General features: G+C 35.5%; 1 protein-coding gene across 3 annotated transcripts; it reads right to left on the minus strand.

Moving 5' to 3' along the window:
* Positions 1–695: 695 nt before the first annotated feature.
* Positions 696–6862, minus strand: LOC104611248 (methyltransferase). 3 transcript variants are annotated; one of them, XM_010278228.3, is made up of 9 exons: positions 6578–6862; positions 6403–6468; positions 5701–6081; positions 5349–5622; positions 4978–5035; positions 1969–2055; positions 1750–1878; positions 1310–1448; positions 696–1081 (listed from the first exon to the last, which is right to left on the minus strand). In XM_010278228.3, exons 1-9 carry the CDS (start codon positions 6649–6651, stop codon positions 853–855), a joined length of 1437 nt encoding a protein of 478 aa, XP_010276530.1. In that variant the 5' UTR covers positions 6652–6862; the 3' UTR covers positions 696–852. The 3 variants fall into 3 exon arrangements, with proteins under 3 accessions (XP_010276530.1, XP_088742492.1, XP_088742493.1); XM_088886366.1 differs by having other exon boundaries at positions 4882–5035; positions 6578–6840; XM_088886367.1 differs by having other exon boundaries at positions 4882–5035; positions 6374–6468; positions 6578–6719.
* Between the last annotated feature and the right edge of the window lie 9186 nt (positions 6863–16048).

Here is a 16048-nt window from a genome sequence, read left to right on the forward strand (position 1 = left end):
GAAGTAATCTTTTGTTTTTTGATTTTGGACAACTTTTTGCCCTACTATTCTCACAAAAAAACCTTTTATGTCCTAAAATCGCAATTTTTAATTTTTCTTTACTTTTTTTATAAATAAAAAATTAAAAAATATAAATTAAATCTAATATAATACATATATTACATGTAAAATATAATTATACATTATTTATTGATTAAATACATATTTATACATGCCTATATATGTGTACATGTGTATGTAAGAATTTACATATTACTGATGTGACATGGTCTAACCCATTCAACCCAGATGGTCGAACCAGTGACTTGACCTGGAGGCAAAAACGGTTCCACCTCCAGATCGGTTCGAACCGTGAGAACCCCTCATTTATGCGAACAAATATGAAAGTTAAGTTGGGCTTAGGTTGGCCAAGGCCTCAATCTTAAACCCAACCCAAAGTTAAGTCAGATTAATAATTTTCAACCCTAACCCAACCCAAAGTTAAGTCAGATTAATAATTTTCAACCCTAACCCAACCCAATAATTACACGGTATTACCGAATTATTAAGAAAATTTCACTGGCTTTATTTGATGATGGATAAGTTCCATTGTCAAAAGATCAGAGGGGAAAATCATATCATGAGACAGGTATAGATCCTTCTTTTTGGAGAAATTAATAACGGGAATAGATCATCAGTAAGAAAATTTAAGCTTAGTTCAATAAATTCCATTCACTTCAATAAAACTCTGAATAGAAGTTCCAGTGAGTCGGTTTTTTATGCAGAGATCATTCTAACCTCCTTATCTTGACAAGCGATAGCTGCACTTAGCTACCAACAAATCGTCAGCAAGCCCATCATTGCCTCCATATCTTACAAGTGGTTACTGCATTTAGCAACCAGTAGATGGTTTTCAGGAGAAATAGTGGAGGGAACATACTTAACAAGCCTTGTCTCGAGGCCTTTTTCTTTCATCCAGATCTTCCTTCCCATGTCAATAATTTCTTTGCACATTAATCCCAACGCTGCCCTCTCCAGTGCCTCCATCTTCCTTACAATTTCTTCAACGCCACTATATGCATCCACACTACAATCTTCCTCACTGCCATAAGAGGAGCAAAACATCCTTGTCAACTAAAATTCAAAGCAAATAGAAACAGCATTAATTCACATGGAGGTTTTAGGTGTTGCTTTAGGAATGCGCGGATGATCATATGCACTTGTGCATTTCTGACAGTTTTAGCAGTTTATTTCTTCCCATTTCAGGAATAATGGTGGGTTATTCCTCACATGCGCCTAAATTCATATGAAATGACTGAAATGGAATTACATTGAGCACAGATGTAATCCACGATCAACAGCATCAGAAAGATCTGACCCATGATCTGCATCTACTGCCCAGCTGGTAAACCATGTAATGGCATGGAATTCTTCCTTTGTGATCCCCAGATTTGATAAATATCTTTTATCTGCATAACACCATGACCAAACAATTTATAAGCAAGCAAACTTTCTTTGCAAATAATAATCAGTGACACCACATTATGAGAAAAAAATTAAATCCAAAGAAAACATCAGTTTCTAGAAGCTAAAATGGATTGGGCAGCTCATCCATCAAGCCTGTAACCCCCAACCCTGATGAAGGCAGGATTCAATCCCAAATCTCCGCTACAACCAGCCAGAGATCTTACCAACTGAGCCAGTTGGCACCTTCAAAAGATTTTAACTACTGATTGTATATTCATTATATGGTAAGGATCAATAGATTACTTATGTAGTGCTTCCATTGACAAAGATGATGGCAACATGTTGCAATGGCGAGTCCTCTCAGGTGACCACTTGAATTTATAGCCTTGTCTTCATTATGTTGGTTAGAAAGACAACACCTTAAGGTCAAATCTGCACAAATAGTTAAGATATTGATGGTCTTAATTAAGACAAATATCCCTCTACAAAGTCAAATATATGGAAATAATTTGATCACCTGACCTGTTGCAGGTCCACAGAGATGTTTCCCAATTGCCAGGTAAGGAATTCCCTTCAAAGACTCAACTGCATTCAAGTCCAGGTCCTCTACTGCAAAATTGTAAATGTTGGAGTGAGAAAGAAAATAATATGAAATACCAAAAAGTTGCATCTATAACTACAGAAAAGGAAAACTTGGTGAAGGGAATAATATCTCTTTCAATTAACATATGCAATCAGTGGGTTTTTGCAAAGTGAATATCTCATGCAGAGGACACTGTACATAAAAATGGTATGGCATGACGACTTACAATCAGTATTCTTGAACATGTCCTGAACATTGAACTGCTGGGATTTTGTCAATCTAGAATGGGCAGTTCATGGTCCAAACAGTTTAGGAGGCATTTTTCAATATGTACAATTTTGTTTATCAAGACTAGAACACCAGCCACATCAGAAATTGCAATATGATTTTCATGATTTGGGAGTTGATTTTTTAGAAACAAAATCATACATATTGGCAAACACCACCTTAATCAACTGGTTTGAATGTTCAATCATGAAAAAGAAAAGCATTAAGGGAAAAAACACCGAAGAGTGGAAAGCAACAAGAATAAATAATAAAAGCCTAGAATTAGAATTAGATTATTCAGTGGTACTGTTTTTAGCAGATTCATAAATGAGATAAGATCCTTTCCTTCTTCTTTTCAAACTTTATAATGACATGCAGTTTATAATTCATGCTCCATGACTACCCTGAAAAGAAAAAACTAGATGACTTCTCTTTTTCCCATAGAAATTTTTAAAGAAGCATATTTCTTGTTTGCATAACCTGTTGAGTGAATAAATAAACATACGAGGTTATAAGAATTTCCGGTCAAACATCTGTCTCGCACAAAGCATAGATTGGATATTGGTACTCTATAGCTACCACTCTGGATTAGCAAGGAAGTTTGGTCATGAGTATAGACCAAGTCATCATTTTCCCAGGAAAGACTTCTGTAATGACGATAGCAAATGTTATTCTGCAAGTGGATCAACATGCTTTGTTTCATGTAGCTGAATTTTTTGATAGATTGAAGAAGGGTTTATTTGGTGTTGGTCCTAACAAGAAGGTGAAGAAGTGCAGGAAGGCTAACAAGAGGCTAGCTGCATAGGAAGATGAGATTGGCAAGGCAGGTTTGAGCTGCAAGATATCGTGTCCATGGAGGCAGTGTATTATCTTTCTTTTGAGTTGATTTTTTGCTTTTGGTGGCGGTTTTCTTTGGTGTGGTGTTGGGTGTCGGATCTTGGTGCCTTTGAGTTTGTTGTTTTCTATATTCTTGGGTTGAGTGATTTCTTATTACTTTCTTGTTATCTTTTTTTTTTTTCTTTTAATAATTTTTTTATTTATTTTTACCTTCAAACCCAAGAATTTTTTTCTCCAACTATCGTAGTAGTTTACTTTTAATGCTTAATGTCTACATAGATTATATTCAAGGACATATTAAATGAGATTCATAGATGAAGCCCTGATAACCTACCCATGACCCATGAGGGACGAAGTTCCTGAAAGTGTGCCTATCACTAGGAATGCTACAGTTTGGTGGCCTTAAGACATACTTTTCCAAACTGTAGTAAACTTGTTGGCATTTTATGACTGGACAGGTGCTTGATTTGGGAAAAATGAACAGTCTAGCACAATTTCTTTCTCTGGATGGATCACATCTATTGAGCTTCGAAAACCTTGGTGGTTATGGAGCCTAATGGTTTACATATGCAGGTACTTGCATGGCTTGTTAGTGAAATAATCATGCATGCATGGACCTTTTCTGGCTATAAGTATAAACAGATCACATCAATGCATCACAGTTTAAAAATATCAAGTGAATTTATCAATCAACCATCCATCTTGGTGGTTATGGAGTCTAATGGCTTACAATGCAGGTGCTTGCATGCCTTGTTAGAGAAATAATCATGCATGCATGGACCATAGTTGTCAAGGTGACGCCTAGGCGGGCACCTAGGCAACAAGGTACCCTTGGAGGCTCGCCTCGTCCAGTCGCCAAGTAGTTTTGTGCACTATGTTATAAAATACTTTTATATTTTTATATTTTTGACATTATAATTATAAAATAGGCATTATTAAACTAGAATACTCATTTTGTGTTTATTTACTAATTTCTTCTTATTATTTTCTTATTTGTTAGGGTTTAATCAACACAAACATTGCTAACTGCTATATTGAACCCATGGTTCAAAGTATCAATACACCTCTGTGTATCAGCAGAGGTGTATCAGTACTTGTAACAATACTCCCCCTATTTTTTTATTTCTTTGGTTTTCGATTTCATATATATATATATATTATTTTAAAAAATGGATTCCCAAAAACACCTGTAAATATGTGTATGGGGGCACCAATGATACAATATAATACACCCGATACGGGGTGTATAGTATCGAAGATTTGATCCTTGATTGAATCCTCAAAGATTTCAGAACCTTAACCAATAAGCAAGGGAAGAATTTAAAATTTTGTCTAATCAACACATTTTCTTCTTACAGATCTTCTTCTTCTTCCACCTTTTCTTTTCTTCTTTTCCTATAACAAAAGTAAGGGTTCAGCTCCTATATTTTTTGAATTTTCTTTCCTTTTTTCCTTTTCTTCTTATAAAATGTTGATTTTCTAAACTTAAAACATGAAATTTATACTTCTCTTATGAAAATTATGGATAATTATTAAGGAAAGATGGTTATAGAACATGGAGAACTACCATAGGATATATGGTTTTACTTAAAAAAGATCCATTGCCTAGGCGACTAGGTGTCAAGGCACCCCTCTGTCGCCTTGGTGCCTTAAAAACTATGGCATGGACCTTTTCTGGCTATAAGTATAAACAGATAAATCAATGCACCACAGTTTAAAAATATGAAGTGAATTTATCAATAAACCACCTCGATAAGCCATATGGAATATGCAGGAAATCATGTGTCTGTGTGTGTATGCGAAAGCATATGTTGCTTGAACCCACAGGATTGTGAAAGGCTTACTGTCAATTCTCAAACGTTCTAAACTCAAGCTTTCTTTTTGGCGTAGACTTCGATCAGCCTAGAGGTTGCATTGAAATATCAAGAAGAAAATAGATTAAATATAGATTAATCTAAGTTCAGCAAGCTGATGAAACTCAACATCTCTGAGGGATCTCTACAGATCTTACCAGTTGCATACCAGTTATCTGGTTATTGATATTTTTGTATAGTCAAGGACCATGTTACCCAGATATGGCAAGGGTATAGTTGGACACAATGTTCGATATGGGATTTACACTAAATTGAAGCATCCAAATGATACGGCACCCTTGTACATGTATCTGGGTATCATAGGTCAAGGATGCAATTTTTGAGAACTCAATAACACTAACCTTCAGCTTGTAAGACTTCCGTTCAACTAAAACTACTTTCTTGATTCCATAGCAATCTGCAAGCATTTGTGTCAAATACGCTCTCCCAGCTCCGAACTCAACTACTGCAGGGACCTCGTTGTCTTTCCTAGATGACGACTTATCACAGCTCAAGTGTTCCCTAGGTTCAGGAACAACTACTTTTGCAGCAGGACTCTCTAATAATCCAAATTCTGAAATGTTCCCAAGAATCGATGCCTGTTGCAGAACATGTTTCTCTTGAAACGGTAGTTTCCTGCAATCAATTAATCATTTACCTATCCAGAAAGTCCACCCAAACTGAAAACTTGAGTGAGTAATTCATTTTACATACCGATCTATTTCTTTCTTAATCCATATCCCACAAGCTTCTGGCATCTTACACGAGTCTTGAATATCCGAACACATTAAACCATGAATCGACTTAATCTTCCGAATTAGTACAGTAAATGCCGGCGTACTCATGCTATAAACTGCATTCCTCTTCATGTTTGAGGTGATGTTATCTGATAACCCAGACAGCAATTTATTCGAAGATAATAAATTATCGAATTCTTTCGATGTAGACTCTTCTGCTTCTTCATCTTCTTTATCTTCTTCATCCCTACCCGCATTAATGCCCCTTTTGTAGAAAGGTTGTAGTTTCAAGGATTGAACTTGTTTTAGCAATGGACATCTCTTGACATGTGCTTCAAGATTTTCTTGCAGTACAGTACTTAAGAACCAAAAAAAAAAAAAAAAGAATTGAAAATCAGAAAATTAAGTCCAAAACATCATAATCGAAGATAATGGAAGAATTCATGAAGCTGATTCTTTTTTTATCTCTTCCGTCATTAATGGCCTATATGCAGAAGAATTGAGGTTTCAAAGATAGGCATTTTTTCCGTGCACATCTTAAAAGTGAATAGAAGTCATAAAATGATAATGGATAAAAGCAATTAAGCTCAAAATCCCAAACTCTAAGAATATAAGAGGATTTAAAAAAAAAAAAAAATCCAATGCTTTACTTTGGGTGCTTGGAAAGAAGATGGCTTACTGAGAAGGATCGAGTGGACATGGAATCCTCTGCTCTACCGGCCTAGGGTTGTGGTTTCCGCAGAATCTACGTGGTTAGTTAAGGAGAAATGAAAAGAAAAGAAGCAAAGTTAGAGCCTGAACTCTGGATGAAGTCGGAATCAAAGAAAAAAGAAGAGAAGCAGCGAAGGCGTTACAATGATTCTTTAAGAGGTGCATTTGCACAGAAGCGATTTTTCTTGGGGAGCCAGAACTTGCAGCGCCTCCCCATTCCTCCTCAGAAGCGAGAACACGAAGCAGAGACTCGTGTATTGCCCTTTATGAGTACGATATTCCAATCTAGCGGTGATGACATCAATTCGGACCAGTCAATGAGAAAGGAGGAGCACCATTATTCGCCGGTTTGGTCCACCAAAAGGATACCATATGGCAACCAGTTGTATCGAAACCGTCATCCTATTTCTATAATTCTATCCCTTCCCTTCCTTATATGATGACGAGATTATATAATATTTCTAAAGTTTTTTATAATTGTTTATATTTTTATGTTTATAAAAATTATTTTTATTCGTTATGTAATTCATTAATATATAAAAATATGCTTAAATGTTCTATATAATTTATATAGTTTTTATATATTTATGTTTTTATCTTTTTTAATTTTATTATTTAGTTGTAACTCGTTAACACATTTAACGTAAAATGTTGAATTGATTTATCACTAAAAAACAATTTTACTTTTAGATTAATTTTAAATTTTATATTTTTTCTATATCATATGATAGTCGAACCCTAACAAAAATTGTTACGAGTTTATGTGTCGGACTTTTCGTACAATATATGGTATCTCACATAGGAAGGCCTTTGAGCGTGCGAAATGTGATGAACTAACCTTGTGTATGTGCACATATGAAGTCCTTGTGCACGTGTTTTCTCAAATGGATATTATGGAGAGTTCTTGTAAAATTGACACGTGTCTTTTTCCTTTCCCAATGTTTATAATTAGGGGTGTTTACGGTTTAGTTTATCGAACAGTGAGGTTTTTTTTTTAATCAAATTGACTTGATCGGTTTTTTAAAATATAAATCGAAATCGAATCGATATAACCGGTTAATCGTGGTTTGGTTTTTTGATTTTTTTTTGCACTCAAAATTAAAAAAAAAAGGGAAAAATTACTTGAAAAAACATGGCAGAGGGGCAAAACGATAAGGGCGAAGTGGTGGCCGATGATTTACCGGCGTTGGACTGGTTAGTAGTTGTTGTCACTTGAAGTAAAAGCCTAAGAGGTGGCGGAGACGGGAGCCACGAAGATGAGAAATGAGAGATGAGAGAAATAGTGACAGAGCCTGAGAGGTGGCGGTCTTGGCGGAGTTGAGGCGGCGATCGGCGTCTTGATGGTTGGCGCGGTGGAGACGGAGATTGGGGAAGACTAAGAGAATAAAGAAACAAGAATAACAAGAAAGACTGAGAGTTAGAAAACCAAAGTCTACTGCGTACTGCCTATTACATTTACAGTTTAGTAGTTTAAGTTTCCAAGAAGGGAAAACTTGGAAAGGGGAAAACTGAACAAGCGCCAGGCGGACAAATTGAGTCGAGTGAGACGCGCACGTGTTTGTTTTTCAATTTTAAAAAATAATAAATTTTAAAATAGTGAAATTATGGAGAGGTAAGGCTATATTTTGTACAGCTGTTGTAATTTTAGTGTAGCTCATTTAGTTAGTTATTTATTCTGTTAAGTGAGTTAGAGAATTAGTTAGTTAGTTTTAGTGAGCTGGCATTTTGTTATTATTCTTTCTATTATTCTTTCTGTTATTCTTTCTGTTAGTCTCTTGGATTTGTATATAAGCTCATGTAAGCTACTATTAGTAGTAGGTTTTTTTGATGAATGAGAAGTTTTTCTTCTTTTTCTTTTGGTTTCAAACTGTTCATGGTATCAGAGCTTCAAGATCTAGTGCTGTGGATACTCTTGAATCTTGATTGAATCGATTGTTACTCTTGAGCTTGAAGAATCGATAATGGCTGAGAACTAAGGAGATTCTCCTAGATTGGATTAAGTGATCAATGGAGAGAACATAGATTTGTCGAAGGATCTTAACAATGGAGATCCTCTTTACTTGCAAAGTTCTGATCATCCAGAGATGATTTTGGTCTCTACTCCACTAACAGGTAATAATTTCCTAACCTGGAGCAAATCGATGATGATTGCACTTGAAGTAAAGGTTAAGCTAGGGTTTATTGATGGAAGTTGTGAGAAACCTGAAAAGGAATCGTCTCTATATAAACAATGGAATAGAGTGAATTTCATGGTGATTTCATGGATTTTGAACTCAATGTCGAAAGAAATTGCTGAGGCTTTCTTATATTTTGGATCTACCAAAGAATTATGGGATGAGTTGCAGGAAAGATATGGAGAGAGCAATGGTCCAATGCTTTATCAGTTGTAGAGAGAAATAAGCACAATCTCTCAAAACAACATATCTGTGGCTCAGTATTATACAAGATTGAAAAGATTTTGGGATGAGTTGAATTGCCTATAGCCTATTCCTCATTGTGAATATGGTACAGCAAGGTTAATGTCAGATATTACTGCATCAAATAGGCTAATGTAGTTTCTGATGGGGCTTAACGATAGTTTTGACAATGCAAAGGACCAGATTCTTCTCATGGAGCCATTACCACCTGTTAACAAAGCATATTCTATGCTACAGAAGGTAGAGAAACAGAGAGCAGTCCAGATGGCATTTGCTAATAATAATGAGAGCACAATCTTATTTGCAAAACCTTAGGGAAATTTGAACTACAAGAAAGATGCACAAAAGCCAGGTGCAGGGAGAGGAAGTTACAAGAAGTCTGATTTTAACAAGAAAGAAAAGGAAAGCCAGTTTTGTGATCATTGCAACAGGAATGGACACACAAGGGAGACTTGCTTCAAAATACATGGCTATCCTGATTGGTATAAAACCTTGAAGGATCAGAGAGCAGCTGAGAGAGCTAATGTAGCCAATTCTACTGAGTCAACACTTGATTTGCTGGCTAACAAGACTGAGAAAGATATAGACAGCTATCCAGCTTCATTCAACAAGAACTCAAAGGGAAGATGATTGTCAACAGTAACCATGCTAGCCTTGCTCATTATGAAGATTATGCATGTATAAATTTTGCTCTTACTTTTGCTTTGAACACACTTGATTTATATGGACATGGGGTTTGGATTGTTGATACAGGTGCCTCAAATCATATGTGCAATGATATTACCCTTTTTACAAAACCTAAAACGCCTTTACACAAAAGTCCAGTTTACCTACCTGATGGAACCACAAAACTAGTAAAATCAATTGGAGATATCCATTTACATTCTTCTTTAACATTGAAAGATGCCTTATACCTACCTAGTTTTACTTTTAACCTCTTGTCAGGAAGTAAACTTGCTAAAACTTCTAACATTAAAGTTATCTTTTATCCTACACATTGCTTGTTGCAGGACCTGAGGACTAAGAAAAAGATAGCTGTTGACAGATTGATAGGAACCTTGTATGTGCTTGATAAGTCTAGTTTTTCCATTGAAACACCTCATCTCTGTAATAAAGCTAATGCACATGTTGTGCCAAATCTGAATACTCCTTGTATTGATTATGTTTCAAAAAATAATAAAGCAGTGTCTTCATTGTTCATTTGGCATAAAAGATTGGGTCATGCTTCTATTAAAACTTTGAAACATTTGCATTTCATGGCTCAAACAGAATTAGATACTTTTCCACCTTGTCAAATTTGTCCTCAATCTAAACAAACCAGACTTCCTTTTCCAACTATCTCCATTCAAACTTCCCATATCTTTGATCTTTTGCATGTTGATCTGTGGGGTCCTTATAAGCATCCATCTATTGTTGGAGCACACTTTATGCTCACAATAGTGGATGATTATAGCAGGGCCACATGGACTTTCTTAATGGCACATAAATCCCAGACAATTACCATTCTTACCAGGTTCATTCGAATGGTGGAAAACCAATTTGCTACAAGAGTCAAAATTCTCAAGTCAGACAATGGTTCAGAATTCTTAAATCATGAGTTTCAAACATTTCTTGGTGAATTAGGCATCTTACACCAGAGAAGTTGTGTTTACACTCCACAACAGAATGGTGTTGTGGAGAGAAAACACAGACAACTCCTTCAAATTGCTAGATCCTTGTTATATCAAGCTCACCTACCTAGAAAATTTTGGAGTCATGCCTTGCTTATGGCTACATATATAGTGAATATGCTGCCTTCTTCTGTTTTGTAGTAGAAAACACCTTATGAGCTTTTGTATAACACTCTTCCAAACTATGACAATTTAAAATGTTTTGGTTGTTTGTGTTTTGCAACCAATACAAGACCTCACAAAGACAAACTTGATTCAAGAGCCCTTAAATGCATTTTCTGACTTTGAACCTGGACAAAAGGCTTACAAGTTGTATGACCTTTCTACTCATCAAATTTTTACACCCAGAGATGTAATTTTTCATGAAACAACTTTTCCATTTGTTGATTCTAATCCTAAACCTCTTGATGTTCCGTTGCCTTTATCATTTGATGATCATATTTCTTATATTGAAAATTGCACTCCATATCCTATTCCTTCTAATGATCCTATTCCTTTTATTGACCCTTCCACTGCATTACAAGATGACATTCAACCTAACCTAGAGAGTCAACCTTTAGAACCTGAAATTCCTAAAAGACAAAGTACTAGGACAAAATCAAAACCTGCTTGGTTAAATGACTTTGTCACAAATTTTAGCTTTACAAATCCATAATCTCCTGCTGCTATTACTTCTCAGTCACAGTGTTTGGACCCTTCCCCATATACACCTCGCACATATCCATATACATCAAATTTTGTTTTTTCTCATGCATATATGCAATTTTTGGGCAATGTATCTCAATTTCAAGAACCTAAATCCTATAAACAAGCTAGTGGTCAGAAGGAATGGGTTGATGCAATGAATAAGGAGTTGGCTGCTTTAGAACAGAATGAAACATGGGAATTGACTGCATTACCTGTTGGAAAAAAGGCCATAGGCTCAAAGTGGGTATATAAAGTCAAATTAACTCCAGATGGGAGTGTGGAAAGATGCAAAGCTAGGCTTGTAGCTAAGGGTTATAATCAAGTGGAGGGGGTTGACTATTTTGACAGCTGTTCACCTGTTGCAAAGATAGTTACTGTCAGAATTTTTATGGTGATTGCAACTGCTAAACAATGGCCTATCCATCAGCTTGACATCAATAATGCCTTTTTACATGGCTATATTAATGAAGAAGTCTATATGACTCCACCAGAACGATATACAAAGGCTAAATAGGGTGAAGTGTGCAGGCTTAAAAGGTCTTTGTATAGGCTTAAGCAAGCATCGAGGCAGTGGAATTCAGAAATTTGCTCAAAGTTAAAGGGTTATGGCTTTGTTCAATCTTCTCATGATCACTGCCTTTTTATCAGAAAGTCAGATCAATCATTCTTAGCTCTCCTGGTTTATGTTGATGATGTTTTAATTACAGGTGATAATGAGAAGGATATTATTAAGGTGAAACAGTTTTTAGACTACTTTTACCATTAAAGACTTGGGTTATGCCAAGTACTTTCTGGTATTGAAATTGCTAGAAATTCAGAAGGAACCTACTTAAGTCAAAGGAAGTATACCTTGGACTTGATTAAGGATGCAGGGCTTTTAGGTGCTAAGCCAACAACCACCCCATTGCCTAAAGGTCTTAAACTTTTCAATAAATCCAGTGCTTTGTTGTTTGATCCTGATAAATACAGAAGATTGGTGGGAAGGTTGCTATATTTGAATTTTACAAGACTAGATATTACTTTTGGAGTTCAGCAACTTAGTCAATTTGTTGCTGCCCCAACCATGGATCATTGAAATGTTGCCTTACATGTGTACTTGAAAGGTTCTCCAGCTAAAGGATTATTTTACTCTGTTGATAATTCATTGAAACTTGAAGCTTACTATGATGCAGATTGGGCTTCATGCCCTGATTCCAGACGTTCCTTGACTGGTTAATGTGTTTATATTGGTTCAACATTGGTTTCTTGGAAAACCAAGAAACAAACCAGTCTCAAGGTCTTCTGCAGGGGCTGAGTACAGGAGTCTTGCCTCAATAGTGTGTGAAATTCAATGGTGCACTTATATTCTCAATGATTTTCACATCCCACTTTAGCTTCCTGTAAACTTGTGGTGTGATAATCAGGCTACACTTCACATAGTAGCTAACCCTGTTTTTCATGAAAGAACCAAGCACCTTGAGATTGACTGCCACTTGGTGCGTGAAAAATTCAAGGCTGGATTGGTTTCTCCTCAACACATCTCTACACATCAGCAGCTGACAAATTTATTCACTAAATCTCTTTCAAGCCCTCAGTTTTTCAAGCTACTGTCCAAGTTGGGCATGACTGAGCTCAATCTTGCTCCAACTTGAGGGGGGGATGTACAACTGCTGTAATTTTAGTGTAGCTCATTTAGTTAGTTATTTATTTTGTTAAGTGAGTTAAAGAATTAGTTAGTTAGTTTTAGTGAGCTGGCATTTTGTTATTATTCTTTCTATTATTCTTTTTGTTATTCTTTCTGTTAGTCTCTTGGTTTTGTATATAAGCTCATGTAAGCTACTATTAGTAGCAGGTTTTTTGATGAATGAGAAGTTTCTCTTCTTCTTTTTCTTTTGGTTTCAAACTGTTCATATTTACTTTTTCTTTTGGGACTTTATGTCTTTATCACTATTTGTGCCAATAGGCTAACTTGGCACGCAGGAGTTAGGTGGACAGCCTTTTCAAAGTGACAATCTGACAGACACAACCTACGTCATGCAGGTTATTCGGTTTAAAAAAATAAAACTATTGAACCCATCAAGTAGGCTCTAGGCTTTGTAAAACCCATAAATTCTCTCTCAATTCACTCACTCTCTCATCTCTCTCTTCTCTTCTCTTTTCTTCTTTTTCTTTTTCTTCTTCTTCTCTCTCTCTCTCTCTCTCTCTCTCTCTCTCTCCTGTGATTGGGTTTGGGTTTCTGGGATTTTGATACTACTCAACATTTGCTTTGGGTTTCTGGGATTTTGCTACTCTTGAATGTTTGCTTTCTACTAAATGGTTCTTTGAGTTTCTAGGATTTTGCTACTATTCAATGCTTGCTTTCTCCTAAAAGGTTCATTAGGTTTCTAGGATTTTGCTACTGTTGAATGTTTGCTTTTTGTTATGATTTCTATTACTATTGAATTTTGGGTATGGAGAAATAGAGAATATATGGTGCTTAGTGGGAACCCTAGATTGTTTCTATTCTTGTGTTTGTTGGGGTTTCTCATTCTAGGGGGAATCCTAAACTATATCTTCTTGTGATTTTGTCATTCCTAATTTTTCGTCTGGTGTAGGTGATGAGTAGTGATCATCTATTTTCGATGGTGGATTATCCAACTCGTGGTGTTCTGGGTATTGGAACACAACAATAGTTATGGTTTAATGGTATTTCGCGTTGGCCTAGTTGGTGGGTGATGTTTATGGTAAATTTGCTTCATTTTGCTTTGTGGTCTCAAATGAACTCTTTCATTTCATTGGTCTCGAGAGTTAAGATGATAAATGCACTGCAAACTCTTATTTATTCTTGAGGAGCAAGTACGCATAAATCTTTGTATGGTGCTCTCATCTAGATACTCTTTAATTCTTCTCCAGGGTATTAAATGAACTATTTAACATGCTAATCGATTTATGGTAACTATTTATCCTCTTGTATAGCACTTGGTGCATTTTCTTTCCTTTTTTCCCAATAACATGTGATCGAACAAATTGGCAGTGAGGATCATATGGTTGTGTCATGCTACTACTGATAAAGAATGGTTTCATTTCTGAAAAAATATAAAAGTTGTAGTGGTGGATTCGACTGAGTGACTAGAAATAGGGGTGAACACTATTCGGTTAAAACCGAAAAATCGAATCGAAAATTTCAGTTTCGGTCTTAAATCAGTTTGGCTATTTTGGTTTTTGGTTTTGATTTTTAGAATTAGAAGTTCGGTTAGCTGAATTACCAAACTTTCTATTATTATGTATAATATATAATATGTAATATGTAATATATAATATATAATATTTTATATATTTATATATTAATATATAATAAAATGAAATTCAATTTCATAATATATTTTTTATAATATATAAAATATCATATGTTATAAACTTATAAAATATAGAGTAAATTACAAAGACCCCCTAGTCATTAAGTTAGATAATGGAATGCGTTAAATTACCAAAATACCTATTTGAACTTTCTTTATTTTCTTTTTATTGCCCTTTTCTCTTAAACCTACTTTCATGCGTCAAATCCACATTTTAGTCTTCTTTTTTTCTTTCTTTTCTTTTCTCCCCATAGAAGATAACTTCTTTAATAGTTGTCATCCTCCTTATCGTTGGATTGGATGTTGCTTATCATGGGTCGACCACAAGTAAACCCATGAAATTGGTCTATGCAAAGGGTAGAAGATGATGATGACAAACAAGATTTATCGGAGCTTCCATTGGTTTTCTGGCAACAGAAGAATGACAGTTGTGATGAGGCTCCAACCTTTCCTTCACTTCTCTTACGGGCCATGACAAGGTTCCTACTAGGTAATGGAATTATTGGTCATACGCGATGTATTGTTGGGTGAAGTAACATGACACACAGAGAGAACCTTATTGACAACTAAACCATTTAACATAGATAGTTAAGTTCAGATTAGTGGAGTTGACACCTCAATTCCACTTACAATTCCTATTCCCATTGTTCAATTGTTTCCCTAAAAAAGAGAAACTACTATTTGAATTTGTAACCAATGAGATAAAAAAGAAAGAAACCATTCATCTATACTTATACTTGCGGGTACATTGTGCCTTCTCTATCTAGCATTGCCAGAAGTGAACATCTAGACGAGATGTTCATCTAAGAAGATTAATGGAACTTGATTCCATTACCCAATAAATCAAAGCTCTTGAATCTATGATGGGAGATGGCAATGTTAAAGCAAAGGATGAAACTGAACCACAAAGATTAGATGTAGAAGAAACAGTGACAAGGGAATTTTTTCAGATGCTTGAGGATGAAGTGGATAAGGAGTTTCAACTTGATCAATCTGATATTTCACACTTCAAATTAGGAGGAGCTGAAGAAGATAGTGAGTTTGAATCCAAGGTTTTCTTGCCTGATCTTGGAAAGGGTTGGGATATGTGGTTCAAACAAGAGACAGTGGTTACTTAGCTACCATATACCCTCTAGACATTAAAATGTCAAGAAAAGAAACCCCAAAACTTGCAATGCAAATCTCAAAACCTCTAGACATTGAATGAGGAACTAGTGGATGAGATTCTAGCATTTTCAATGCAAAAGATTGATACAATGACAATTGAAGCTCTAAAGGTTCAGGCAAAGATGACGTTTTTTTTTTTATCAAACTAAAACAACTTTATAAAATATAGCATAAAATTTTCTACTAAAGAACATAACCCCTGGGTTCCTTGTTTCAACTTCAATACTCATCTAGCTACAAAATAGGAATAGGAACTAACAAGACATCTTGGATGGTTACACAAGTGCTAAAGCCAAAAAGCAAACAAAAATGCAATTACCCAAACAACATTATTACCTACTATCGCTTCAATGTCCATA

Source organism: Nelumbo nucifera, chromosome 4 (assembly GCF_055504915.1).
Source record: "Nelumbo nucifera cultivar China Antique chromosome 4, China Antique-T2T, whole genome shotgun sequence".
Classification (NCBI taxonomy): domain Eukaryota; kingdom Viridiplantae; phylum Streptophyta; class Magnoliopsida; order Proteales; family Nelumbonaceae; genus Nelumbo; species Nelumbo nucifera.

Coding starts and splice junctions, on each gene's coding strand:
- LOC104611248 (XM_088886366.1), bottom strand. CDS start 6,651: ATGGGGAGGCGCTGCAAGTTCTGGCTCCCCAAGAAAAATCGCTTCTGT. Junction 6,082..6,402: donor TGTCCACTCGATCCTTCTCA/GTAAGCCATCTT, acceptor TTGGTTCTTAAG/TACTGTACTGCAAGAAAATC. Junction 5,036..5,348: donor GGAAGTCTTACAAGCTGAAG/GTTAGTGTTATT, acceptor TGCAACCTCTAG/GCTGATCGAAGTCTACGCCA.